At 59.3% G+C, this 27,422-nt stretch overlaps 1 protein-coding gene across 2 annotated transcripts; it reads left to right on the top strand.

Moving 5' to 3' along the window:
- Window positions 1-478: 478 nt before the first annotated feature.
- Window positions 479-27,083, top strand: SLC12A3 (solute carrier family 12 member 3). 2 transcript variants are annotated; one of them, XM_036346542.1, is made up of 26 exons: window positions 479-760; window positions 1,182-1,328; window positions 2,660-2,735; window positions 3,376-3,471; window positions 3,771-3,910; window positions 4,282-4,392; window positions 5,586-5,697; window positions 5,885-6,015; window positions 7,230-7,314; window positions 8,361-8,515; window positions 8,755-8,862; window positions 9,013-9,136; window positions 9,882-9,983; window positions 10,862-11,017; window positions 11,645-11,744; window positions 12,734-12,845; window positions 13,056-13,196; window positions 14,103-14,209; window positions 15,294-15,376; window positions 16,356-16,433; window positions 16,998-17,099; window positions 18,069-18,180; window positions 19,363-19,449; window positions 20,019-20,154; window positions 21,503-21,570; window positions 26,644-27,083. In XM_036346542.1, the coding sequence occupies exons 1-26, from the start codon at window positions 479-481 to the stop codon at window positions 26,783-26,785; spliced, it is 3,093 nt and encodes a 1,030-aa protein (XP_036202435.1). In that variant the 3' UTR covers window positions 26,786-27,083. The 2 variants fall into 2 exon arrangements, with proteins under 2 accessions (XP_036202435.1, XP_036202436.1); XM_036346543.1 differs by having other exon boundaries at window positions 1,185-1,328; window positions 26,644-26,785.
- The last annotated feature ends 339 nt before the right edge of the window (window positions 27,084-27,422 follow it).

Genomic DNA, 27,422 nt, shown 5'->3' with positions numbered 1-27,422 from the left:
TGGCTGATGGGGAGATCCGTGCTTTTCTGTGAGCCTATAGGCCACCCAGGCCCAGGAAGCAAACGGACACAGGAGTGAGTGTCCAGGGCGTCCCCAGGGAGGGCTCTGGGGTCGGGACCTCAGGGAGAAGGGAAGGAAGCAGGCTCAACAGGGGCGGAGGGGGCTGCTGTGTAGACACAAAGCCTCAGGCCGGCAGCTGGGAGCTCGGGAGCTGGGTGGGCCCTACCCGAGGGGGCGGGGCATCAGGCCTTTACACCCAGCCCTCGGGGCCCAGGCGGGGCCCTACCTCCACGATCACGTGGTGGGCAGGACTGCATGGGCACGTGCTCTGCCTCCCACCCAGTCCAGGGACCCTGCTCGCCTGCCCTGGGCGGTTTAGGCCAACCTCCCTGCCTCCCCCTGCTGCAGGCCCAGCCTATAAAGCCACCCTGAGTGTCCCCGCCGACCCTGGCCCCCGCCCCTGCCACCCAGAGCCACCATGGCAGAGCTGCCGGGGTCGGAGACGCCGGGGGACCCCACGCTGTGCAGTGGGCGCTTTACCATTAGCACGCTGTTGGGGAGCGATGAGTCCCCACCGCCGGCTGCCTACGACAGCAGCCACCCCAGCCACCTGACCCACGGCAGCACCTTGTACATGCGAACCTTTGGCTACAACACTATTGACGTGGTACCGGCCTACGAGCACTATGCCAACAGCGCCCTGCCCGGCCAGCCCCGCAAGGTCCGGCCCACACTGGCCGACCTGCACTCCTTCCTTAAGGTAAGCATCGGCTCAGAAGGCTGGCCGCTTCCCTGCTGTGTGACCTGACCCAGTCACCTACCCTCTCTGAGCCTCGGCTCTGCCACCTACGCCATGAGGATAACTGTCTTCCTCAGGGGTCGAGAGGCCCAAACGAACCGTGGACACGGGAGTGGGAAGCTCTGGGTACATGTAATGTGTGTTGTTCAGTCATTGGCAACCCAATTAAGCAAAGGAGGGCTGCCTAGAGAGGTAATGAGCTTCCCATCCGTGGAAGCATGCAAATAGAGGTTGCACACACCTGAAAGAGATGGAGAGAGGAGAGAAGGAAGGTCTGCAGCAGAGAAGAGCCTTGCTGGGTTTGCTGCCTGGGAGGCAGGGCTGGGAGCTGCAATGCTGTGACCCCTGCCTGCCTGCCTCACTGTGGTCTCTGGGCTCCCAGCAGGAAGGCAGCCCCCTGCACGCCCTGGCCTTTGACAGCCGGCCCAGCCATGAGATGACCGACGGGCTGGTGGAGGATGAGGCGGGCACCAGCGGCGAGAAGAGTCCAGGGGAGCCCGTGCGCTTTGGCTGGGTCAAGGGGGTGATGGTGAGTGGGCTGTAAACAGGATGTCCGGGAATGGGGGGGGGGGGGGAGCTGGAGCTCCGCCCAGCCTCAGCTCTGACCCTCAGGCCTTAGCGTCCGGGGCCCATCCTGTGCCTCGGTTTCCCCATCTGCATAGTGACCTCACATTTTCTCTGGTTTTGTGCTTCCTGACCTCCATTTACTCCCTAGAGGGCAGGGTGGTGTGGCAGACGAGCCCCGGACACTCCCGAGACGGACCTGGCCCTGGGGCAGATTTCTTTTTGGCTACTGACTTGTCCTGTGACCTTGGACACGTTACTTAGCCTGTGTCGCAGTTTCCTTATTTGTGAAACAATTAGCATTAAACCAGTTAATGGATGTGAAGTGTTTGGAGCCAGGCCTGCCTGGGAGATATTAGAAGAAATGGCATTTCCCCCAAAAGGCCACCAGAGGGCAGCACCGAACACACAAATCCACAAATGTGTTTTTCTCATTTTCCGTGATGGGAAGGGGGCAGGTTTGCTGTGGTGTAGGGCACCAGGAAGTCTCCAGACACCAAAGGATCAAGTGGACCTGGCTTTGGGAGACACTGTGGGACTATTCGGAGGGGGTGGCATGAGGTGTAAGAGAAAGCTTTATGCTGACCTTAACTCTGCCAAGCTGCCCGCTGGCTGTGCCCCTTTCCTCCGTTGGACCCGTCAGCACCCCGAGAGGCGCATATGGAGATTCTGGATCTCCCTCCCGGGCTGTGGAGTCATGGACTGCAGAGCCCCACGCGGCCTGGCTCGGCCCGGCCCGTTCAGCAGCTCCGAGCGGATGGAGGGCCTTAGACCTCTCCCACATGCCCTTGTCCCAGCCCAAGACTTGGCTGGGGCCGTACTTTCCACTGGGAATTTCAGCCTCAGCCAAGGCCTCTGGCTCTGTTTTAAATTTGGAAGCTGAAGTCACAGCCACTCGAGGCCTGATTTCTGCCTGTATGTGGGGCATTGGCGCAGCTAGCGTTTGCTCATCTCCTCCTGAACGCCAGACCCTGCACCAACCAACGGCTGGTCCTTGGGGCCATGGCTGGCGCTGCCAGACACAGGATCCCGGGCTTGGAGTAGGGGAGGGGGGGTGATGCTTGCGGCCCATCCTCAGGCCCCAATGAGAGGGCAGGAAAGTGGGTGGGCAGCCCCTTCTCCCTGCCCCACAAAACCAGAAGGGCATTGAAGTGGGTGAAGCAAAGAAAGGACCCAGATGTCCCCTAGCCCAGGTGCCTGAGGCCATGCCATGACTGGGGACAGGGACTTGTGTATTTGGCTTTGGGGTCTCTGCCCCCCTACCCCACCTGGCCTCTGACCCCCCTCTCCTCCCAGATCCGTTGCATGCTCAATATCTGGGGTGTGATCCTCTACCTGCGGCTCCCCTGGATTACGGCCCAGGCGGGCATTGGTGAGTGCCCTTGGCAGGGAGGGGAAGGTGTGCTTGAATGTGGACTGCAGAGATCCTGGTCCCCTGCAGGGCAGAGGGCAGGGTGGTGTGGCAGAGGAGCCTGGGACACGGAGTCAGCAGGCCCGAGCGCTGTCCCCCTCAGCAAGTCTCTTAACCTCTTGGAGCCAGTTTCCACTACAGAGCATCTGGGTTAGAAGGTCAGACTCTGCACAGAACAGTGTGCAGATGCTAGCTCTGTGCTGTGTGACCTTGGACAAGTTTCTTAACATCTCTGAGCCTTGGTTTCCTCACCAGTAAAAGAGGGTAGTAACTGTCTCTACCTCAGAGACCTGTTGTGGGGTTTCTATGATGCACGTGAACAGCACAGGACTGGGCACCCAGAGGTGCTCATCAAATGGTAACTCTCACCTTGTTTTTTATCATTCAAGGAGGGTTCCTTCCCTCCCATACCCAGTGATCCTTTACATGTTGGCTCAGTAGCTCCCTGATAGACCAGGGAGGTAGGCAGAGACCCATTTTCCAGATGAGCAAAGGCTCAGAGAAGGGCAGTGATTGGTTTCTCACGTGGCTCTTTTACCTGGGAAATGCTCCGACTGAGTTTTGGGGTGACCACGTCCCTGCCCGCCCCCCCTCCCCACAGTCCTGACCTGGATCATCATCCTGCTGTCGGTCACGGTGACCTCCATCACGGGCCTCTCCATCTCGGCCATCTCCACCAACGGCAAGGTCAAGTCAGGTGGGCCCCCACTATTACCTTCCCCACCCCACTACTGCCTTTCCCCACCCCCCTCCTCTTGTAGACCCCCCAGTCTTCACCCTGGGAATGGTCTCTGAGCCACTTCCCACCCCGAACCCCAACTGGGGCACCTGAGGCTGCTCCTTCGGGCTCCAGGGGAGGGTTTGGGGCAAGCTCTGCACACCCACGGGGTGGCCTGGGGTATTTCCTACGCCGTGGTCCCCTCTCCCAGCCACTGCTTCTGCCACCCCAGCCAGCTCACTCCACAGGGTTCATGGCTCCTGGCTCTGTCCCCGTAGGTGGCACCTACTTCCTCATCTCCCGGAGCCTTGGCCCAGAGCTGGGGGGCTCCATCGGCCTCATTTTTGCTTTCGCCAACGCCGTGGGTGTGGCCATGCACACGGTGGGCTTCGCTGAGACCGTGCGGGACCTGATCCAGGTGAGGCCAGGGCTGACCCCGGGCAGAGGGCGCCCACCGCCTCTCAGCCTCCTTCACCCCCTCTGGGCTGGGCCTTCCTCGGCCCAATGGGCCCATCAGGGACCACGGCCCCAGGGTGATGGCTGTGGGTGACCGTGACCAGCCCATCAAAGAAAGGCCATCCCCAGAAGTCCCCTTCGGGGCTGCGTGCTGCCTGGAGGGCCACTTGCCCAGGCCCTCAGCAGCTGTTCTGGGGGGTCCATTGGCAGGGAAGGTGTCTGGGTCTGTGTTGTCCTGGGAGAGGTCACCCCAAATGAGTGACGCAGGTGGAGGGGTCTGGGCGGGGTGCTCAAGGGCAGCACGCAGCCGGCCTGTCCCCTCCCCTCCCCCAGGAGTACGGCTCGCCCATCGTGGACCCCGTCAACGACATCCGGATCATCGGCGTGGTCACCGTCACCGTGCTGCTGGCCATCTCCCTGGCTGGCATGGAGTGGGAGTCCAAGGTGAGGACTGGATGTGGGAGAGGGGGCCTGGGGGTGTCACGTGGGCGTCATGGGAACAGGGAACCGGTCCTGCTGCTGGTTCTGCTTCTTCTTCTTCTTCTTCTTCTTCTTCTTCTTCTTCATAATAATAATAATAATAATAATAATAATAATAATAATAATGATATATGTTTTTATTGATTTCAGAGAGAGGAAGGGAGAGGGAGAGGGAGAGATGGAAACATCAATGATGCGAGACAATCATTGATGGGCTGCCTCCTGCATGATCGAGACTGTAACCCAGGCACTGCCCTTGACTGGGAATCGAACCATGACCTCCTGGCTCCTAGGTCGACGCTCAACCACTGAGCCACACGCCCGGGCCTACCTCTTCTTATCTGTATTAGCACGGCTTTAAGATCTGCCGCGGTGACAGAGACCCTATGGAAGGGGCCTTAAGCAAGAGGCATTCATTTCTCTCTCTTCTAACAGCCCAGGTGTCCCTGGTTCCTGGGGCTCAGGTACCCAGACTCCTTCCCTCCTGGGGCCTCTCCACCCCTGGGGTGTGACCTTCATCCAGGGTCCATGAGGGCCACCACCACCACGTCCACAGTCCAGGCAGCAGGAAGGGAAATATCCCTTCCCCTCATATCCCACTGGCCAGAACTCGGACTCATGGCCACCCCTAGCAGCAGGGGTGCTGGGGGAACGTGGTCTTCATTTAAACCCCTCTCCAGCCAGCAGTCAGAGGGTTAGCACTGGGAAATGGGGGGAGGACAGATGTTGGGCGACAGCCGGCAGACCTGGCCAGACCTGGCCCCCACCTTCTCTCCTCTTTCCCCCTCGCTCTGACCTCCAGCTACACTGGCCTCCTCGCCGCCCCTTGAGTGCACCAAGCTTCGCCCCATCACCCTCTTCTCAGGACCCTCCAAGACCCCTTTCCAGGCCTCCCTGCTCCAGTAGCCGTCCCAGTCCCCGTCACAGCCCTGCTCTCACTCTAGATTCACGTTCCCTCTCTCTCAGCAAGACAAGAGCCCTGCGAGATCATCAAGTCCTGAAGAGAGCCTGCAGCGTGATGATGAATGAATGAATGTGTGAATGAATGAGAGAGAGACAGAGACAGAGAGAGAGAGACCTTGAGCAGGCTCTTCCCTGCTGGGGTGCCCTCAAGACGGGGGGCCAGGCCATCTGACCTCTTGGTCCTTTGCCCCCAGGCCCAGGTGCTCTTCTTCATGGTCATCATGGTCTCTTTTGCCAACTACTTGGTGGGGACGCTGATCCCCCCGTCTGAGGACAAGGCCTCCAGGGGCTTCTTCAGCTACCGGGGTACGTGCAGATTGGGGCCCCTGCCCATGGGGACAGGGACAGGCTGCCCACCCGTCTGGCCTATTCTGTGGGCACCGGGAGGAGGGGGTCCCTGACTCCATGGCCAGGAGCTGCCATCGGAATGCCCTCCCTTCCCGGCTGGGTCCCGTGACGGGGCAGAGCCCTGACTCAGGCCCTGGCTTTCTAGGGGACATTTTTGTCCAGAACTTGGTGCCCGACTGGCGGGGCCCGGACGGCAGCTTCTTCGGGATGTTCTCCATCTTCTTCCCCTCGGCCACAGGCATCCTGGCGGGGGCCAACATCTCCGGGGACCTCAAGGTGAGCAGCCCGCCCGCCTCCCTCTTCCTGGCCCTGCCTCCCAGGGCCTCCCCCTGGGCAATGAGCTTGGCACCAGGGGCCGAACTTCTAAACTCCAGTCCAGTCCAACACAACTCAGTCCAAGCCAATGCCACTCACTCCGCTCAGTTCTCAGGCTGTCGGTTGGCATCAGTGGCACCCTAGGCCTTGAGGGCCACCCCCAAAATGGGCTAGTGTCCTCCCTCGCTCCTGGGAGCCAGCCTAAGGGGAAGACGGACCCGCTGACCTTCCGAAATGCAGGCCGGATCCCGCAGCTCTTTGCTGGACATCCTCCCAGGGCCCTCCGCTGTCCTGATGCAGGCAGGCTCCTCAGCCCGGTGTTCAAGGTCAATGTCGCCACAGCCATGACCCCGCCCCAGCCCAGGATCTGCTGCTTTGCTGTGTTGCCCTGTCCCCACTCTCCCCCCCCTCGCCTTTGCCTCTGCTCTCTGGGACTCCCTACCCTTGTTTCTTTACCTCGCAGTCTGTTCCTCTTCCATTTTTTTAAAAAAATATTTTTATTGATTTCTGAGAGGAAGGGAGAGGGAGAGATAGAAACATCAATGATGAGAGAGACGCATCGATTGGTTGCCTCCTGCACGCACACTGACCAGGGCCGGAGATCGAGCCGGTAACTGAGGTATGTGACCTTGACCACAATCGAACCCAGGACCCTTCAGTCCGCAGGCCGACGTTCTATCCACTGAGCCAAACCAGCGAGGGCCAGTCTGTTCCTCTTTCAAATAGCACCTCCATCCTTACATCTGTCCCTGCCCCCCGGCAGCATCGGGGCCCCGCGTAATGTCAGGGCTCCATTGTCCCAGGAGGACTGAGGCATACCTCTGCGTCTCTGTCCGGCTAACGGTCAGGCACATACAAGGGGCTCAGTACAGGTTTGTCGAGCGAATAGTGGTGAAACGTAGCAAATGAGAGGCGTGAACGGATGTACCTGCTTCCTGCCGGTGCCTGTGGCTACAGCCGAACATAAAATGGACCGGCATGGAGCTGGTTGGAGTTTCTCTGCCCGCTTGGGGCTCCCGGGGCCCTGGATGAGGTCTCAGCCCTATTACCTTGGTTGTGGCCTGTCCTCCTGGAAGCCCCCAATTGCAAAGTCCCTTTTCCTCTGGGCCCCGCCCTGAGCCTCAGACAAGGGGCAGGGGCTGGAATCGCTGATGCCGGCTCTGCCTCCCGCCCAGGACCCTGCCATCGCCATCCCCAAGGGGACACTCATGGCCATCTTCTGGACCACCGTCTCCTACCTGGCCATCTCGGCCACCATCGGTAAGTAGCGCCCAGAGCGCTGGGGTCGAGGGGAGGAGGGGGTCCCAGCATGGGGTTCAGATCTCTAACAGGGAGAGCTGGGCTGGGAGGACTTTGCAACCTCCGGAAGTAGAGGCTTAGACCTTATTTTTATTTTTATTTTTATTGATTTCAGAGAGGAAGGGAGAGGGAGAAAGAGATAGAAACATCAATGATGAGAGAGAATCATGGATCAGCTGCCTCCTACACGCCCGACACTGGGGATCCAGCCCACAACCTGGGCATGTGCCCTGACCGGGAATCGAACCATGACCTCCTGGTCCATAAGTCAACCCTCAACCACTGAGCCACGGCGGCCTGGAGTGGACCTTGTTTTGAGGGCACCTGGTGGAGACCAGAACATCTCCATGGGGGCAGGGGGAGGCCAGGCCCTTCAGTTCCTTCAAGTCCGAGGTTACAGGTCCCAGGGTGTGGAAACCACGTTCCGACGACAGGAATAACATCATGTTATCGGTGAGGTGACCGTTCCTGTCCTCGTGAGGGAAAGATTTCAATAGAGACAAAGTGGAGGAGAGCAAGCGAGGAGGGACTGGCCGCAGCAAAGACAGGAAGCGGTGGAGCCGGGCTCGGACCCAGCCCGAGCTGCGGTCACCTGCCTCTCCCCGAGATCCCCACGGGGGCTCCTGCTCCTGTGAGGGAAGCCACTCGCCGATGACCGAGGGACGCGGGCCAGGTCACGCCAGGCAGGTCCGAGGTCCAGCCTCCGCTCTAAGGAGGACATGGGGGCCTTAGAGAGGTCACCTGAGCGTGCTGTGCCTCTGCAGCGAGACAATGACAGTCCTGGTAACACCTGCTTCCCAGGCCTGTGCCTGGCACACAGTGGGTGCTCCTGTGTGTTAGCTGGTATCAGTGTCTTTACTATCATCATTATCATTATTATTATTACGACATCGTCATGTCACATCAGCAGCATCTCCCTCCCTGCAGAAGTGGCCGGCATTTGGGGGGCGGGACAGTGGAGAGCAGGGGAAGGGAGCAGACCTCCCCAGGCCCTCCCTCCTCCTCAGGCTCCTGCGTGGTTCGTGACGCCTCTGGGAACCTGAATGACACGGTGACCCCGGGCCTGGGCACCTGCGAGGGGCTGGCCTGCGGCTACGGCTGGAACTTCACCGAGTGCGCCCAGCAGCACAACTGCCACTACGGCCTCATCAACTACTACCAGGTACCCAGGCCCCACGGGACACAGGGGTGCCGAGGACAGACATGGTTGGGGGGGATGGGGGGAAGAGGTTTGGGCTCAGTCCCTGTCTGGGTGGACACTGGGATCCCGGCGGATGGTTGTGGACTCAGATGGAGGTGTCAGGACCCAGCCCTTGTGAGAAGAGGCGACTGGGGTGCCCCAGGTGGGGGCTCCGGGCCTGTCCCGCCACCATGCCTGCTCTGAACCCCGTATCCCTGCAGACTATGAGCATGGTATCCGGCTTCGCACCCCTGATCACAGCCGGCATCTTCGGGGCCACCCTCTCCTCTGCCCTGGCCTGCCTCGTCTCGGCCGCCAAAGTCTTCCAGGTGAGGCTGCGGAAAGGGGGTGGTCAGTACCCAGAAGCCAGGTCCGGAGGGAGCAAGCAAGACCGGGTCCAGGCGGCTGCAGGGGAGAGGCGGGAGAGGAAGGAAGTTGGGGTCCCGGCCACAGGCTGAGTGCGTGTCCTGTGCCCGCAGTGCCTGTGCGAGGACCAGCTGTACCCTCTGATCGGCTTCTTCGGCAAGGGCTACGGCAAGAACAAGGAGCCGATCCGCGGCTACCTGCTGGCCTACGCCATCGCCGTGGCCTTCATCATCATCGGTGAGCGGCTGCCGGGGTCCGGGGGCCGCGGGGCAGGGCTGCTTTCCCTGCTGCTCACCCGTGTGCCCAGCGCCCAGCCGGCCTGGCAGGTGTCGGTGTAAGAAACAGGGGTGCATTGGCTGTGCCCTGAGGGGGCAGCCCACCCTAATTTGCATTTGATGTCCTTTTATCTGGGGGTCTGAGAGGACCTCAGACTGAGGACATGAACTCAGACGCTCTGGGGCGGGGTTCCTGTGGCCATTCTGTGGGGTCACGTGCAGACAGGGTGCTTGTCTTGTTTGGGGATCCCCAGAAGCAGGCCCCGAGACAAGGATTCGCATGCAGTGTGCCCGGGGATGCAGGGGGCGGTCCTTGAGCGGCTTCCGCTGTAGGGGGACTGTGATACGGTCTCAGGGCTTCAGATCAAAGATGACGTGTGTCTTGGGTCACGTTGCGAAATGTACTTCTTACCGTAATTTGTGGTCACACAAAGCAGTGACAGCCCCTGTCCTCGGTCACCCCGTCTCGGGATGGGGTCTACTCTCACGTGGCTCTCCATGTCCTGAAAAGCTGGCACTCAACAGTTTACAAAACATTGGCCCTTTGAGCTCCACCAAATGCTGGGCCCATTCCACAGATGAGAAGGGGGAGACTCGCTGAGCCTCAGAGGCCGGTCCGGGCTGCCCCCCGCTTTGAGGGTGGTGCCAGGTGGCTGCTTGGCAGAGTTGCCCAACAGGCCGTCCTCTCTCTCCCTGGGTCCCTGCAGCCGAGCTCAACACCATCGCCCCCATCATCTCCAACTTCTTCCTGTGCTCCTACGCCCTCATCAACTTCAGCTGCTTCCACGCCTCCATCACCAACTCGCCCGGTGAGCAGCCCCTCACCCTCCACGGAGGCGGCACTTGGGGCTCAGGGATGAAGCAGGGGTGGGGGTGATGGGAGGCATGGATGCAGGTGGGCAGACCAAGGTCACCTCTCAAATCCAAAGCAATGAAAAGCACCATTTAAGTACTAGTAGCAGCCAACCTCTGTCAAGCCCTATGGCGTACACCGTCGTGGGTAAATGTACCGCCGACGGCGCGCAGAGGTTTTCCTAGGACCTTCCTCAGCCAGTCTTACCGGAGTCCGTGGTCTGATCCCCAGAAAAAGACGAGAGTTGGCCCGGGCCACAGACGGGGTTGCTGCAGGTTGCACAGCGCACACCTCCAGGCGCGCCCCTCGCGGGTGTCAGAGATGTGAATGCTTATTACGAGCGTTTTCTGGCCGATGGCAGTAAAGAGTCTCCAGGAAGACTTTTGCTCATTGGCCCCCCATTGCCGATGCGCTGGTCGCCGGGCAGCCTTCTCCATAGACCATGGGCCATGGTGCCCCCGCCTGGTGCCCGGGGCGGCTGTCGCTCGCGGTGGCCCTGGATGGGCTGCAGTGGGGAGCCGGGCAGAGCACATCCTTGCCCTCCACCCTCACCTCGGCTTGGCCCCAGCCGTGGGAGCCGTGCTCTTGCTGACGCTGACGTCTTGTGGCCGTCTGTGGCCGGAGCTGGCTGCCTCCTCCTCGGTGTCGCCTTCTGACGTGGCAGAACACCAGCCAACACCGGCGTGGGGTCCTCCCAGACCCTCCAGGCCCAGCCCCAGGAGGCAGGGGTGGAGGGTGGGCACAGGCTGGGGCCCTGGCTCTGGGCCCTTTGCCATTGCCACCCAGGCCCGCACGGCAGCGCCGAGCGTGCCCACTGACCTGTGTCCCCCTCAGGGTGGCGGCCCTCCTTCCGCTACTACAGCAAGTGGGCGGCGCTGTTCGGGGCGGTCATCTCCGTGCTCATCATGTTCCTTCTCACCTGGTGGGCGGCCCTCATCGCCATCGGCGTGGTCCTCTTCCTCCTGCTCTACGTCGTCTACAAGAAGCCAGGTGCGCGTGTCGGGCTGCGAGGGCCCGTGGCCCCCACTCCCCCGAGGCCACCACGCAGGCCGTCCGACCCCTCAGCCCAGCTAAGGGCCCTGCGTCGGGCTCCGGGCTCCCCGTGGTGGGAGGGGCCTAGGGGAATGTGCCCACTGAAAGCCCACACCTCACCTCTAGGCCCTCCCCTGGGCACCCAGGACCCCGCCTGCCCAGGCCCTTCCTGAGAGTGGGCCCTGGTGTACACACCGAGGCCGGAGGGTGGCCAGGGCTGGCTGACGGTAGGGCAGGGGCACGGCATGGCCCATGTGCAGGGGTGTCTGCGTGCATGCAGGCAAGGATGCCGGGGTGACAGCCATCAGGGGGCGGGTGCAGAACTCCAGGGAAACCCAGAATTCGACAACTGAACGTGGCCTTCAGGCCATTGCCCAGGTCTGTTTGTCAAGGGAGGGGACCATTCGGCAGAGTTTAATACCTTGATGTACAACTTTTAAACAGGTAGCCGCATGGTATGTGCAAAGGTTAAGAACAGGTGCCAGGCAGCCCTGCTCCCTTGGGTGCTGGGTCCTAAAGAATGCCACCACCACCCCTCCTGTGTCTGCCTTCTCCCTGAACTCACGCTCCCCCCGCTCCCCCTAGAGGTGAACTGGGGCTCCTCCGTGCAGGCCGGCTCCTACAACATGGCCCTGAGCTACTCCGTGGGCCTCAACGAGGTGGAAGAGCACATCAAGAACTACCGGTGAGCACAGCGTCGGGCCCGGGACCGGGCCACGGGTCCTGCCTGGGAGGCTCCAGGCCGAGACCTGTCCGCTGACGAGGGCAGACCTGGGGTGGGCACAGCCCCCGCCAGGGAGGGAACAGAGGTGCCCTGCTGGGGGTCAGGGGACGGGGTTGACATTGCCAACCAAGGGGACCAAGCACGAGGGGTGAGCTCTCTGTATCTGAGAAGATGCTCTTTGCAGTGCGAAGGGCTCCATCAGGCCGACAGGTGGGGGAATGTCCACACAAGGACCCGAGAGCCTGGCTGAGAGCTTCTTCAAAGCCGGTTCCCTCCTTAGTGAGGCGCATCCTGCCCCAGATCCCCCTTCCCGACCCCCTTCCCGCCAGATCCTCATGCTAACGATCGGCTCTTTTTATGTTGCTTCGCTGCGCCAGTGCCCTACACCGTCCCACCACAGCCTCTGAGGCGTATGAAATTACTAACCCCATTCACAGACGAGCACGCTGAGGCACAGAGTGGTTAGGGAACTGGCCCCGGGTCACACAGCAGAGTGGCCAATTTTGTCTAACTGAGTCTGGTAGCTGCCCTTGACCATGACCCATGACCCTGGGCTGCCTCTAGACTCAGAGGCTGAGCCACCCACCCAGGTGATGACAGGGTGAGTTGGTATGTGACCGGCCTCCTCCCCGCCCCCCATCTTTATTCTCCCACCACCGTGCTGGGCTGGGCAGCAGCACCAGGGGGAGTGGTGAAAAGGGTGGTTTGCCAAGTGGAGCTTTTGGTGGCCGGAGCAGGAAGGACAAAGGAGACCCAGTGTGGTGACCACCGTGAAATCTGTCAGGGCCCGAAAGCCACCCTTGGGTCCCGGACGGGAAGATGAGGTCCAGTGTGCAGTGGTTCTAAGCAGGGAGGCCAGGAGGTGGTGGAAATCCGGGCCCCGGCGTTGGCACCCAGACCCCCATGGGCTCTGTCCAGATGGCTCATCCCTTTCCCCTTCCCCTCCTCAGCCCTCAGTGCCTGGTGCTCACGGGGCCCCCCAACTTCCGCCCGGCCCTGGTGGACTTTGTGGGCACCTTCACGCGGAATCTCAGCCTGATGATCTGCGGCCACGTGCTCATCGTGAGTGCCCCCTGGAGGTGGGGTGGGGTGGGGCTGTGCTCCTCAGGGGCCTGGGGCGAGATGTCCACGCACAGGACACCCCCTCCTCCTCCTCTCCCTCCCCTACGTCCAGCCCAGCGGGCAGCCTCCAGGGCAGGAGAGGGGCTGAGTTTCAGGCCAGGGGCAAAGGCAGTCCCTGATGTCACCTGCCCCCCCCCCCCGCCCCCGCAGGGACCCCGCAAACAGAGGATGCCCGAACTCCGGGCCATCGCCAACGGGCACACCAAGTGGCTGAACAAGAGGAAGATCAAGGCCTTCTACTCGGACGTCATCGCCGAGGACCTGCGCAGCGGGGTCCAAGTTCTCATGCAGGTGCGTGGGCTTGGGGTGACCCGGAAGGCAGGGCATCCTGGGGGCTGGCTGAGGACCCCGTTGCTGCAGCAGGAGCCCCACCTTCCTCGCCTCTCCACATAAGCCCCGTGGAATGCACAGGCCCCGGGAAACGGACTGGGAAGCCCGTGCGGGCTGTGCCACCTTGGGATCCTCTAGCCTTGAGTGTTCTTTTAAAGATATAATTTACCAACGGCAGAGTGAAAAAAAAAAAGTTAAGCGTATAGTTTTCATATGCAGACCTCCTCAGTGGTAGGAAACCACCTGGCAGGTCAAGGTTCAAACATTCCCCTGGGCATTTTACTGCTGGGTTTTCTCATCTGTGAAATGGGCTCCATAGATGAATGACAGGTGTTGATTCTGATTCAATATATGGGCATCCCTTTTCATAGTTTTAAGGATTTCTCAAAATTAAAAAAGAAAAAGAACATGTAGGGTCTCCTTTTGGGGTTACGCCACCACTTTAAAATGATTAACTTTGTTATCTGAATTCCACCTCGAAATATTAAATAATATTTTAAACATTAAAAAAACAAACAGAGACCTATCAAAGATGTATGGGCTAGATGGCCCAGGAATATGCCAAGCTTGACACCCATGTTCAAGCCCCTTATTGAGAAATAATTTGAGAGAGAAACAGGCGCTGGGGTAATTAATCCAGGACAAATGGACAGTTCAGTCGCCAGCCAGGCCTGGACAGGCCACAGGGGGTCTTTGCCTTTCTCATGGTGTGTCCAGGCCGACAGGACCCTGGACAAGGGGGTGTATTTCCTGGGTCCTTTGCCACGTTGGGGAGAGAGCAGCCGGGCCGGGAGCCCCACCCTAGTCACAGCCCAGGGCCCCGGGGGTGTGAGGCCTGACTCCCCACCTGGCCCCTCCCCGCTGCAGGCCGTGGGGCTGGGGAGGATGAAACCCAACATCCTAGTGGTCGGGTTCAAGGCGAACTGGCAGTCGGCTCACCCGGCCACGGTGGAGGACTACATCGGCATCCTGCAGTGAGTGAGGCTCACAGGGGCGGGGCTTGGGGTCTGTCCACTTGGGCCCTTTGGGTCTCTGGCCTTGGGAAGTGGAGGGGGAGCAGTGTTGACGTAAGACGCTGAGTCACTGATTCAAAGCTGAGAAAGGGGCTAAGCAGGTAACACAGAGAGCAAAGAGGCCCAGGTGTGGGGCTCCAGGGAGCAGTGGGGACTGTGGCGAACTGGAGACAGGCTCTTGGCTCTGGTCAGTTGTGCCAGGAAGAAACATGGGCCAGCGTCGCCAGATCTTCCAGTTTTACAGAGAAGCTGAAGCTATGGGTGTTCAGGTGAAAACCTGTGCCCGCCTGTGGGCTGCAGGACAGATGCAGGTAGCCAGCGCGAGGAGCTGAGGCAGCACCTAGGAGCAGGCGGTGAAACCAGCCCTCTGTGGGGGCGACAGCATGGGGAGTGGACGGGGGCTTAACTCCACACCCTTCCTCATTTATCTCGCGGGAATGTTACAGCAGGAAGTGGGGACACCTGCTCTCCGCTCCCCCAGCTTCCGCACCCCACGCGGAAGTCCAACCCCTGAAAGGTCCCTGTCCCAGAGACGTGCAATCAGAGGAGTCCAGAGAGGGTGGGGCTTACCCTGTTAGATCAGCCCTAATGGGGGGCCCTCGGGCCCTGTGTCCACCTGCAGTGAGTGTACTCTGATACGTGATCCGTATAGACAACCCCTTCTTCAGTGTGTGAGCGTGGGCAGTTACTCCCCAAACTCGGCTTTTGTGGCTGTGAAATGAGGTAATAATTCCCACCCACCCCCATCTCTGTTGCCAGAGTCGTGGGGATTATTCAAACGTATCAGGAGGACAGGGCCCGGCTCGAAGACTGGTCTGACTCTGTTTCCCCCTGAGTGCAGGGTCCTGGGGTCCACAGTGCACCAACCGCAGAGCCAGAGGGTCCTGGGGACCCTCCACGCAGCCTGCACATTGCACAGATGGGGAGACTGAGGCCCAGGGAGGAGAAAGGGGATGGTGGGAGGCAGGCCAGCTCCAGACCTCCGGTTTTTGGGGGGCTGGCGGCCGGGGCTGCAGGAGCCTGACCCCACCTCCTCTCTTTCCAGCGACGCCTTTGATTTCAACTACGGAGTGTGCGTCATGAGGATGCGCGAGGGGCTCAACATCTCGGAGGTGATGCAGGCGCACAGTGAGTGCACGCCCCGCTGCTCGGCACCCCTGTCAAAATCCGCAACAGGATCCCAGAAAGTTCTAGAACCCAGTTTTTTTTTTAAGTGGTCATGGGACGAGAGGGGGAAATGAGTAAGGAATGAAGGCCACAGACTCCTAGAAAGTCAGCTTTTCATGGCCCCTTAGAGCTCATCAGGTTCCCAAATGGAGAAACTGAGGTCCAGGGAGGGGATGTGGTCCATTCAAGGTCACGCTTCCCGCTGGGGGCAGCCCAGGCCTCAGAGCTGCCGGAGCCCGGTCAGTGCTTTAGAGACCAGATTGGCTAAGAAGGGCCCGGAAAGAGGGGAGAGGAACGCCCAGGGGAACACCCGCTAGGAAAACACACAGCAGGGCCAGGAAACGGGACGTCTTGGTCTCCGAGACCATCGCTGGGCGCAGAGAGGGATGTGTGTAGCGTGTAAAGTCACGTATGAATATGCGGACGCCGAGTTCATGCGAAATAAACGACACGCATGAAAACAAATGGGGGCTGTGGGCTGGGGGGACAGAAGGGGTGGCCGCTGTTTCTCGCAGGCAGGGCCGGGGTCCTGTCGCCGAGGCCAGGCCTGCCCGGCACGGGGCACGGGGCAGTCAGTGAGCATTAACGCAGAGGGTCTTTGCGAATGGCAGCCAGGCTCCTGACGACGCTGATCCAGGCGCTGGGGGTGCGGAGGGAGCTGCTGGGAGACGCAGGGGACCCACATCAGACAGTGTCGGAGGGGCCCAGCAGCCTCCCTGAGCAGGGGCCCTGGGGGGAGGTGCTCCTGGTTCCGGGGCACCCACCACCAGGACTGCGGGTGGAAGGGAGCCCTGCCTGAGGGACGGAGCAAGCGGGTGGGGCTGGAGCGAGATCCGTGGAAGGTGGGGTGTCAGACTTGTTTCCTTGCAAAAGGGGGAGAAAGAACCGGGGTCCCCGGGCGAGACCGGTCTGGAACACAGCTGCTGTCCCTCTCTTGCAGTTAACCCCGTGTTTGACCCGGCCGAGGATGGCAAGGAAGCCAGCGCCAGCAGGGCCCGGCCGTCCGTCTCTGGCACACGTCTGTCCCCAGCCCGCTCAGGGCTCGTGGCAGCTAGTGGGGGCCGCGGGGGAGCTTGGTCAAGGGCAGGAGGCCCCTGGGATCTCTGGGGTGGGGTAACTGTGGGGGAGGGGTGGCTGGGGCAGCATTGATGACTGCAGACCTGACGGGGAATTCGGTGTCTGGGCATCTGGGCATCGTGGGAACCCACCCAGCAGGCTCTGGGGCCTGTGTCCCACTCCCTCAAGGCTCTCTGGCCATGCTCAACTGTCAGGGGAGGGTCAGGGTTCTCCTTCAGTTTCTCCCTACCCTCCTCCCTCCACCCCCTTCCCCTCCGCCCCCCCCCCCCGGCTCCCGCCACGCTCTGGGAGGCAGGGGCACCCACAGTGCAGGAGCTGGGGCATCCTGTGGGCATCTGTGAGGGGCTTCTGGGGGTGCTCTGGGTCACTCCTTTCCCCAGGCATGCCCTCAGCAGGGCGCACAGCCCCGCAACAGCCAGTCCACTGCCCAGGGCAGCTGTCGCAGGCAGACTCGGGCGTGTGAATGAGCTGCCCTGGGTGACCGCCCCTCCGCTCTGCTCCTCAGTGGACCCCGAGGCCCTGGTGCGGGAGGAGCAGGCCAGCACCATCTTCCAGTCGGAGCAGGGCAAGAAGACCATCGACATCTACTGGCTGTTCGACGACGGAGGTCAGCGCCCCTGCACACACACACACACACACACACACACACACACACACACATACACGTGCTCTCCCCGGCCGTCTTCCCTCCTCGGCCCTCTGTCTCTTGGCCTGTCCTTCCTGGCCGCTCTTGACATGGGCTCTGGTGGGACCTCAGAGGCCTGCCAAGGGGGAACCGGGGCCCCTGGGCCCACCCTGGGCTTGGGGGAGCTTAGGCGGGCTGCTCTCTTGGTCCCCAGCTTTTCAGCTGTCAAATGGGGACTTACAGGGAGGAACCATGTCAACGTGAACCGGAACCTTCAGACTTGATGGGCCTCAGGGTTGCAGCACACAACATACATGGGGAAGGGGGGCTGCCGCCCAGGAAGGCTCAGGAATATTGACTTCCCACAGAAATACGCTCTCGCCCATTTTTCTTAAAACCCATGACTCAGTTCTATCGGCCCAACCTCTGATGTTTCTGCTCTAATATGTTCTCTGAGTGACAGCCACCTTGACTGAGCACTTACGCTCGATGCTAAGTGCTTCACATGGATTCACCTAACGCAGCCCCCTGGTAGGAACTATTATTAACCCCCTTTACAAATAAAGAAAGTGAGGCCCAGGGTGGTGACATAATTTGTCCAAGGTTACGCAGTCACAAGTGACAGCCGGTCCTTGGCCTTGTGAGGAGAGATGACAGGGAGGGCTGAGGGACCCCACTCGCTGGTCAAATGTTCAATCTTCAAGAAATGCCCGAGATCCTGATTTTAAGTGAAATCCCCCAATTATTACACGCCAGCTCACTTATTTGAAAGCATGGTGCAGGCCAAAGAAACCTGAGCCCACAGAGCCCTGGGTGCCACTCTGGTTTACTCCGGCATGCCCATTATACAGATGGGCAAACTGAGGTCTGGAGATGAGAATTGGTGAGAACCCAGAGAGAGCTCCACCCTGAGAGCATTTTCCTCTTGATTCCCGGGACCCTCCTTGCCAGGCCTCACCCTCCTCATCCCCTACCTCCTCGGCCGCAAGAAGAGATGGAGCAAATGCAGGATCCGGGTGTTCGTGGGCGGCCAGATCAACAGGATGGACGAGGAGAGGAAGGCGTAAGTGGGGAGCAGGCGGTGGTCCCTTGATAAAATGCAGATGCCCCAGTCCCGACCATGACAGGGAGGGATGTTATATTTTAAAATCACACATCTGCTCAGGGAGAAACCTGTGTGAAATGAAGGATGGAAAAGACCCCTCCTCCTGGGAAATGAGGCAGAGCTTAGAATCCACAGGGCCATGTCCCCGTCAGGCATGGGTGGCCATCCCTGGTGAGACAAGAGGTGACTTTAAACCTATTTTTATTGACTTCAGAGAGGAAGGGAGAGGGAGAGCGAGATAGTAACATCAACAATGAGAGAGAACCATCGATCGGCTGCCTCCTGCACTCGCCCCACTGGGGATCGAGCCCACAACCTGGGCATGTGCCCTGACCGGGAATCAAACTGTGACCTCCTGGTTCATAGGTCCACTCTCAACCCCTGAGCCACCACGGCCAGGCCACGAGTGACAGCAGTGGCCAGGAGATGGGGCAGCAAATGCTATGGAATAAGCGACAGTTCTCCTCGATTTTGTGGCTGACTCTCTGCTCAGGGACCCAGGCTTACCTCCTACCTAAGGCAGAGAGGGTGGGCCTGGCTGGGGGCGTGGCAGGTGCCGGCATCCAGCCAGAATCTGGTGACATTGGTTTTTTTGCCTGGGTTTTATTGGTCACCTCTTTGATCAGATGTATAGACACATTAAAAAGTGAGGTGTGCAGCCCAGAGCTGGTCACAGGTACTGGCCAAATACTTTTCCATGTCACTCGTCATCAGCTGACCTGCCTTATCAGAATGCATTTATCATCTGCTCCCCTACTCCCCGGCCAGGTTAGAATGTAAACTCCACGAGGACAGGATTTGCTTTGTTTTGCTCACTGCTGTGTCCTCAGCGGGCCAGCAATAAAAATTTGGGGAATGAATAGATACATTGAAAAATATTTCTATATTATAAAAAAAAAAATCTCCATCTTGCCCTGGCGTGGCTCAGTGGTTGAGCGTCGACCTTTGAACCGGGAGGTCATGGTTCGATCCCTGGTCAGGGCACATGCCCGGGTTGCCGGCTGGATCCCCAGCTGCGGGGCGTGCAGGAGGGAGACAGACAATGATTTTCTCTCATCATGGGTGTTTCTCTCTCTCCCTCTCCCTTCCTCTCTGAAATCAATAAAAAGAAATATTTTTAAAAAAATCTCCATCTTCCAGGATCATTTCTCTTCTGAGCAAGTTCCGACTGGGATTCCAGGAAGTTCACATCCTTCCTGACATCAACCAGAAGCCTCGGGCTGAGCAGTGAGTCCTGTGGGGGCGGAGGTGGGGGTGGGGGGCGTCCAGGCAGAAGGGCGGCTTGTGCCCTGTGACCCCTCTGCCATCGCCCCTTTCTCTCTGGTGAGCCAAGGGCAGGGGCGCTGTCCTCCCGCCTAGACTGGAACGGGCTCATGGAAGGAAAGAGGAGGGAGGGGGTTTGCAGGTGTTTAGTTTCCCGTTTGCATTCTTTCCGTTGCATATCGGAGCTCTGGCCTTTGCCAGAAGCACACCTGGGCGCACACCTGGGCGGAGGCCGTCTGGGTGGAGGCCGGCAAAAGCCGACGCTGATGCTTTTCTCAGAGCAAGTGTTTTTTGTGTTTTTGTTGTTGTTGTTGTTACTTCTCACCCGAGGATATTTTCCCACTGATTTTTAGAGAGAGTGGGAAAGAGAGGGAAAGACAGAGAGAAACATCAAAGCGAGAGAAACACATCGACTGGTTGCCTCTTGCAGGTGCCCCACCAGGGCCCAGGTCAGGGTCACGTGCTCTTTAAGCTCTTTCCGGTGCGTGGAAACCAGGCCGTCTCACCTGGTGTCCCTGCTCGCTCTGTCCCAGCACCAAGCGCTTTGAGGACATGATTGCGCCCTTCCGCCTGAATGACGGCTTCAAGGACGAGGCCACCGTGGCCGAGATGAGGCGGGACTGCCCCTGGAAGATCTCGGATGAGGAGATGAACAAGAATAGAGTCAAGGTGCAGAGGGAGAAGGGCCTCGCTAGGGGGAGGGGTGACAGGCATTTTCGCGGGTCAGGACCCTGGGCCCATGCGTCCTGAGCTTCCTTAACGCCCTCCCCTGGCCCCCAGCCCTGCTCCCCTCCCCCTCACACCCAGCCTCGGAGGCATCCTCCAGCCACAGTCACTGGGCTGCGCTGAAGGGCACCCGGTTGTGGGTTGTGGAACTCACAGCCATCCTGGGCGTGAGATCCTGGTCCTCCCGCCCACTTTGACTCCCCCTCGTCATCGCGATGGACGGCTGGAGTCCGTCTCTCTGTCTTCCCCAGAACTCTGTGCCCCGTGGGGACTCTGAGACAAGTGGGGAGGCCAAGGGAGAAGTTGTCCAGCAGCCTGGCTCCTCCCCTTAGCCTGTAGCCCCGCCCCAGATGCAGCCAAAGCCGTGGCCACCCCCTCCCCAGACAGCACCCTCAGGACTTTCCTAAGGGCTGAAAGAGCGTGGTGGCCACCGTGGCTGTTCTGAGGTCAGGGGCTCGGGGATCACAGTTTGTCACCCCGGGGGGTGGGATTGCTGCTGTCACTTGGTGAGCGGAGGGCAGGGATGATGCTAAACATCCTTCAGGCCACAGGACAGTGCCCACAAGAGTTCCTCCTCCCCTAATGTCGGTAGTGTGAGGTCCGGGGGCCCTGACCTAGGTTCATTCACTTCCCTCGATTTTCCATTCTCTCAAATGGGTGTCCGTCTCCTGCCAGACTCGGGTGCCAATCATTTCTGAACGGTTTGGAGACAGGCCTTGGGCTGGGCGGGAGTCTCCCCCACACCCCGGCCCCACACGAGCTTTGGGGATTCCTGCCCAGAGGCACACACAGCTCTCAGCTCCTTGGGAAAAGCCGAGAGTCCAAACGAGGCTCTCGCCGACCCTCTTATGGAGGATCGTCCCACCCCTGCTCGGTTCCACCGTATCAGGAGCCTTCCGCACACGCGTGGGCTGTCACTCCATCTCCCCCAGACTCCCCCGGGGCGGGCCTCATACTCATTTCACAGATGGAGACAGGGGAGCCCAGGGAGTCAGCGTGCCTTGCTCAGTCCTCTCTATGCTGAACTATCAGCTGTCCCAGCACCACGTGAGCTGGTTCCCCCCATAACTCCCCCTCCCCCGCCACTGTCCTTCTGGCCGTGGTCATAAGGTCAGGCAAGGAGAAACCCAGGAGGGCTTTGCACAGTAGGGCCGCTTCCTCCTCGAGGCAGGAGAACAGATAAGGAGAGGGACAAGGCACGCATCCTGTCTGAAACGTTGCAGAGGCCCCCTGGCTGTATGGGGATGCTCCCGGGGACCTGGGTCATGACCGGTGGCTTCTCCTCGCCCAGTCCCTGCGGCAGGTGCGGCTGAATGAGATTCTGCTGGATTACTCCCGAGACGCCGCGCTCGTGGTCATGTGAGTAGCGGAGGGGGCCTGGCGCCGAGGCCCAGGGTGGCGGCTTTGGGAGGGTGGCCCCTGCTGGGGACCTGAGCCGCCTTCCCCTGTGAGACGCAAGGGCCCACAGTCTCACCTGAGTGAGTGCCTTAAACAGAAGTCTTAACTTCACAGGCTGAAGGTCTTTTTTTTTTTTTTAAAAAAAGGGTTTATTGGGCCATTGCTAGTAAAAAAAAATAAAATAAAAGGCAGGAGCTGGCCAGCATGGCTCAGTGGTTGAGCGTTGACCTATATGAACCAGGAGGTCATGGTTCCATTCGCAATCAGGGCACAGGCCCCGGTTCCAGGGCTCAATCCCCAGTGTGGGGTGTGCAGGAGGCAGCCGATCCATGATTCTCTCTCATCATCAGAGTTTCTATCTCCCTCTCCCTTCCTCTCTGAAATCAATAAAAATATATTTTAAAAAATAAGGAAGGAAGGAGGAAAGGGAGAAAGAACCAGGTCCAGGGGCAGGGAGTCTGAACCCCGAGGCTGTGCCTGGCGGAAAAGCCAGCATGTCAGCTCCTGGAGTTGAACGCCTTATACACCAAATGCAGGGACAGAGATCTGGGTGGCTCTGAAAGCTGCGAGGTGGCCACAGCGTCCACAGGAAGACGTGCCCGCACCTGTGGGCTGGCCGGGGGCAGAGACAGGAGAGACCATGTGTGAATAAGCAGAGGTTCCTGGCAACGGTGGCGCCTGGCGGCTCCCCCTTGTAGGTAAACGTGGACAGAGCTCCTGGCAGTTAGCAGATGTTCCCACACACACACAGGGCGTGCCCGGCGTCTGTTGGTTTTGCCCGGCAGTTGTTAACCGATCCACCCCTCTTGTCTCCTCCTTCCGCCCTCTGGACTGAGATCATTTACTTTGGGGCAGCTCACAGCGCGGGATGGTCAGGGCCAGCTGGCCCAGCCCGAGGCCTCCACCGTCCCAGGCCTCCCTGCTCCCCTCACCACTGCTCTTCCCTTCCCTGTCACCTTTTCCTGCCGAGCTTGTCTTGGCAAAGGGGACCCAGGTCATTCCGGAGGGAAATAGATTCCTGCTTATTTGGGAATCACCCAGCCCTCTTTGGCCGTCGGCCACCCCCAATGGATGTCGGTGCCAAGTCTGGGCAGCAGGAGCAGAGGCCGCCCCAGCCCACTGCCCAGGCTCCGAGCCGGTCAGCCCTCGGGCTTCCGTTGCCGCTGCCCGTCCAGTAACCCAGCACCTCTGGTGGGTACTGGCCAGAGCTGAGTAAGTGGGAGGAGACGGTGGCACAGAGAGGGTCTCACGGTGGCTTTACTCTCTCGGAGGAAGACGTGGCCAGCGATGCCACCAGAGTCCCCTTCCCCGGGAGGCCCAGCTCAGAGGCGAACACCGGCCTTCCTTGCATTTCCCCGGGCAGCCCCCTGGGAATCCCGCAGGCCAGCCAGCAGCCTGTGGAACCTGTTTTTCCTACCTGAAACCAGGATCAGGGGCCTGATGCAAAATGACAATGTGGGGGCCCTCTGTTCAAAACCCATTCGGAATCTCAGGATGGTGTCAGCGGGCGTCAAACCCAGCGTGAGACCCTTCGAAGTACGGGTTGTGCGAAGGTGCAGTTCGCAGGCCTGGGAAACTGGCTCGCCCCACACTGCCTGGGGCTCTTAGGGAGATGGATTTTTTTGTACAAAGCAAATGCTTCCTTTAATGAGGAAAGTGCTGGGTTTATCTCCAAGCCTCTGGCCAGTATGTCTCCAGAGAATGTCCCCGGGGCAGGACTGGCCTGGGAGAAGCCTGGGGCACAGTGCAAGGTGGTGGGACTGGCTTGTGCTGGGACGGCTCCCCAGCGTCTCCTTGGGTGTGGTGGCTGGTGTGTGACATGGCCCTTCTCTGAGCCTCAGTTTCCCTGATTATAGAAAAGAGTTACACGAAATGACTTCCAAGATTCTCTTCCACTCGGGCCTGTTATGGTTCCAGGTTTATTTGCCACCTGTTGGCACCGCTCCCCTCCTACTCCCCCCTCACCCCCCAGACCCCACGGGGAAAGCATGCCCTCTGTGGGATTAGCCATACAAAGAGCACCGAGTCCAGTCGCCTCAGAGCAGCCGCCTGCACACAGCGTCCCACCCGGCGGCAGCTCCAGCTGTTGGCTGGGGGCCGCTCCTCTGGGACAGCACGTAGCTGCATTTTTTGCATCACTAATCTCCAACCCAGACTGCCGCCCCACCTTCAGGGGCCTGGAAAATGGCAAATTCCTCCATTCCTTCCAGAAACCCGCATTCCCCAGAACTTCCAAGGAAACAAATTCCCCCAAGCCCCAGGAAAATGACAGAATCCCATTTCCCAGCATCCTCAGATGCATGGGCCATGCTCCAGCGAGGGGTGAGGCAGAATCTGGCTGTTTGCTGCTTACAAGTCCGTCGTTTATCTGATTGTGGCCGTGTTTCAGTTCCGCTTAACCTGAGCCGAACCAGCCTATAACCAGCTCGACCAGTTATTTCTGGTCTAACTTGGGGGTCTAGACCCTTCTTTTTCTCTATAAAGGCTCCCTCCTCAAAGCCCAGTAGTGATAATCAAAGTAATAATCAGCATGCATTGATTGAGCCTGTCAGACACTCAAGGTATTGGGCCTGATTAATTTTCAAAACCCTACGAACTGGCTCTATTTTAATCACCCGCCACACACACACAGACACACACACACACAGAGACACACACATGCACACATACACAGACACACACGCACACACAGACACATACACAGAAATGCGCACAGAGACACACACTCTTTGGAGATGAGGACATTGAGCCTCAGAGAAGTTAAGCAACTTGCCTGGGGCCTCACAGCTGTGAAGCGGGGGTTGGGCGGTGAAGCTGTGACACCGGTTCTGAGGCAGGGTCACCGGCTTTGCATGTGGCTGAGATCCAAGGCTGCCTTTCTTTGTGGCTAAGAGATGCAATTCTGAACAAAAAGCCCCTTGCCCAAGAGTGGCCTTTTTTCTAAAGATGAGTAGCTTAACACGCACATATCCTGCGAGCTGGACTGGCGCGTCAGCGACTGGTGCTGGCCCCCGCAGGAATGAGGGGTGTCCCCCGCCCTGAGACGCAGCCACCGGTCCCCTCGTGGCCTTGGAGGTTTCTGAATTTAGTGCCTGAAAATGATGTGCTGGTCCCCAGAGGGCATTTCAGCCTTTGGCATAATGTAACTCAGGAAGGTCGGTTTCAATATGCCCACTTCCCTTTCCCCAGAGAGTTACCAGCCACAAACTCATTCTAACTAAATGTCCTTGTTTTCCCTGCCTTCCCCAGTCCTGGGGACCTTGCTTTTTAAAAGAGGGTAGTTTCCCAAGTGAAGCTTTATTTTTTTTTTATTGATTTCAGAGAGGAAGGGAGAGAGAGAGAGAGAAACATCAATGGTGAGAGAGAATCATTAATGATGAGAGAGAATCATTGGTAGGCTGCCTCCTGCACACACATGTATGTGCCCTGACTGGGAGTCGAACCGGGACCTCCTGGTTCATAGGTCAACGCTCAGCCACCGAGCCATGCCAGCCAGGCCCAAGTGAAGCTTTTGAGGGTGGAGTTTTAAATAAGGGGCAGCTGTTTAGGGGCCTGGATTCTCCTTCTCAGTGGAAGTGGGGTTGCAGGGAGCAGAGGCAGCTGGGGTGGGTGGCCCCAGGACTTTGGGTCAAGTCCCAGCTCCGCCACTCACCAGCTTGGTCAGTAATAACAAGTGTGAGAACAGCTGCTGATGGGATGAGCCGCTGGCGAGGGGCCCTCCGTGTGCCCGTCTTCCTCGGGGCTCACAGACACCCCAGGAGGGAGCTGTGTGTGTCCTCGCTCGAGGGCAGAGAGCCATCTGTTAAAGCCACATGGCTGATGGCGTGACAACGCCACGACTCAGAAGGCTTCTCTGACGCCAGCGGCACGCGGCCCCATCCTTTCTGCCCCGTGTCCCCAGCTGCGGGCCCTGCCTTCTCCCCAGGGTTGTTTTGAGGTTCAGCTGAAATAAAACCTGCAGGTGTGCAGTCCCACGTACGGTGCTGGGGCCCCCACTTCCTGTAACCCAGCTGGCTCTGTGAGACGCCGGCTTCTCCCAGCACCGAGGGCAGGGCAGCTGTGGCACCACGGTGCCTTTTTGGAATCCCAAGACGGTAAAAGAGTCACTGCCTGAAACAGCCATGAGAATATGGTGGACCAGCCTCCCTGAGCAGCGAGTTATTTGCGCAGCTTTGCAGTTGGGACCAGGGGCCCTCCCAGGGCGAGGGCGGAGACCTGCTCCCAGGGCCTCACCTATAGGGCAGGACAAGGACATGCGTGTGAAGGTGTTAGGTTGTGGCCGCAGTCAGGTGTGTGGCTAGAGAGGCAAGGCTGCCGGATTGGAGTGGCCTGAGGGGTGGGATCACACACTTAACATCCCAACGGATCGGACCATGTTCTGGGCGCAGGAGAAAGGGGAGTGAACAGGACAGACCCGCCCGCTCGTGAGTGAACATCCATTCTCGTGCGGGGAGACAGACAATGAATGAATGAAAAGAGGGTTTTGAGAGTGTGAAGTGCTGTGGAGACAATGGCACAGGGTGATGTGAGAGAGATGGGAGACCTGCTCTGTAGAGGGTCGGGGGAGAGGGGTGACCAGGGAAGCAGGTGCACTTGAGCCAGGATCTAAATGATGCAAAAGAGTCAACCAGATAAAGAGCCGGTGGCGCTGCCTGCCAGGTGGAGAGAGCAGCAGGTGCAAAGGCCCTGGGGCAGGAACAAGCTTGCCATTTTGTCCAGGGGTGATCAGAAAGCCGCTGTGCTCTAGGGCTGTGAGCAAGGCTGAGGGTGGGAGCAGGTAAGACCCAGGAGGCTGGTGGGGACCAGATCATGGTGCCTTACAGGCGATGGCTTCGTTCAGAAATGCTCCACAGCCGGAAGTACACTTAGAGTCCTGCTTCTAGGGAGGGTGACAGGTCACTCTTGGGGTGGCCGGGAAGAAGGGCTTGGAAGGGGTCACTAAACAGAGTTGCCGTTCAGAAAGCCAACCGCGAGCTGGGCCGCGTGCGGAAGGCCCCTGGGTCATTCCTCGTCTGCCTTTCCCCGGCCCCCCAGCACCTTGCCCATCGGGAGGAAGGGGAAGTGCCCGAGCTCGCTGTACATGGCCTGGCTGGAGACGCTGTCCCAGGACCTCCGCCCGCCCGTCATCCTGATCCGAGGGAACCAGGAGAACGTGCTCACCTTCTACTGCCAGTAACGCCAAGCGTGGCCACGCCTGCCTGAGGCCGAGGGCGCATCTGCCTGGGATACCCACCTCTCCCCGGGACGAGGCCCGCGCTCCGTCCCGCCCCAGGATCTGACTGAAGAGGCTGCAGGTTTCCAAACTTTGGTCGGACCCCACTTCCCTCGGACCTGTCCTCCGGGCTTGGTTTTATGGGCTGGCGAAGGAGCCTTTGAAGCTGGGTGAAAAGTTCTCTGGCGGACCCATCGTCCTTTTAAGTTCTTCTGATTTTGATGGCAGCAAATTAAGATTTCAGTCTTTGATTGATAGACAAGTTTGAGTCAGAGTGTTGGCTGTTTGTACAGACGTTTCCGTGCCTGCCTTCTGCAAGGTCAGGAGAAGGGGCGCCCCACATGCACTGAGGGACGCAGGGCTCCTGGAACCTCCATACTCATGCAAATTTCTCTAGCCACCTTTCGCCCCCTGCGCTTTCAATAATAATGCGTCTTCGGTGTTTTGCCTGCTTCGCTGGGAGACCAGGGACTTTCAAACTGTTCAGGGCTGCAGCCCACAGTGAGGGATAGATTTTATGTCGAGCCTTGGAACAGACACACTTATCCTCACTCGGGTGACACACGCCAATCTGTGCTGCTCTAATACTCCTTCTCCTTGG

Source organism: Myotis myotis, unplaced genomic scaffold (assembly GCF_014108235.1).
Source record: "Myotis myotis isolate mMyoMyo1 unplaced genomic scaffold, mMyoMyo1.p scaffold_m19_p_19, whole genome shotgun sequence".
Taxonomy (NCBI): Eukaryota; Metazoa; Chordata; class Mammalia; order Chiroptera; family Vespertilionidae; genus Myotis; species Myotis myotis.
The sequence above is the reverse complement of the archived record's forward strand: the minus strand, read 5'-3'. Positions and strand labels throughout refer to the sequence as shown.

Bases quoted from the DNA above. Each gene is read 5' to 3' on its own strand.
- SLC12A3 (XM_036346542.1), top strand. From the start codon at position 479: ATGGCAGAGCTGCCGGGGTCGGAGACGCCGGGGGACCCCACGCTGTGC. The intron at 11,745-12,733 runs GTGAGCACAGCG...TCCCCTCCTCAG, and splicing joins GAGCACATCAAGAACTACCG to CCCTCAGTGCCTGGTGCTCA. The intron at 17,100-18,068 runs GTCAGCGCCCCT...CCTCCTTGCCAG, and splicing joins CTGGCTGTTCGACGACGGAG to GCCTCACCCTCCTCATCCCC.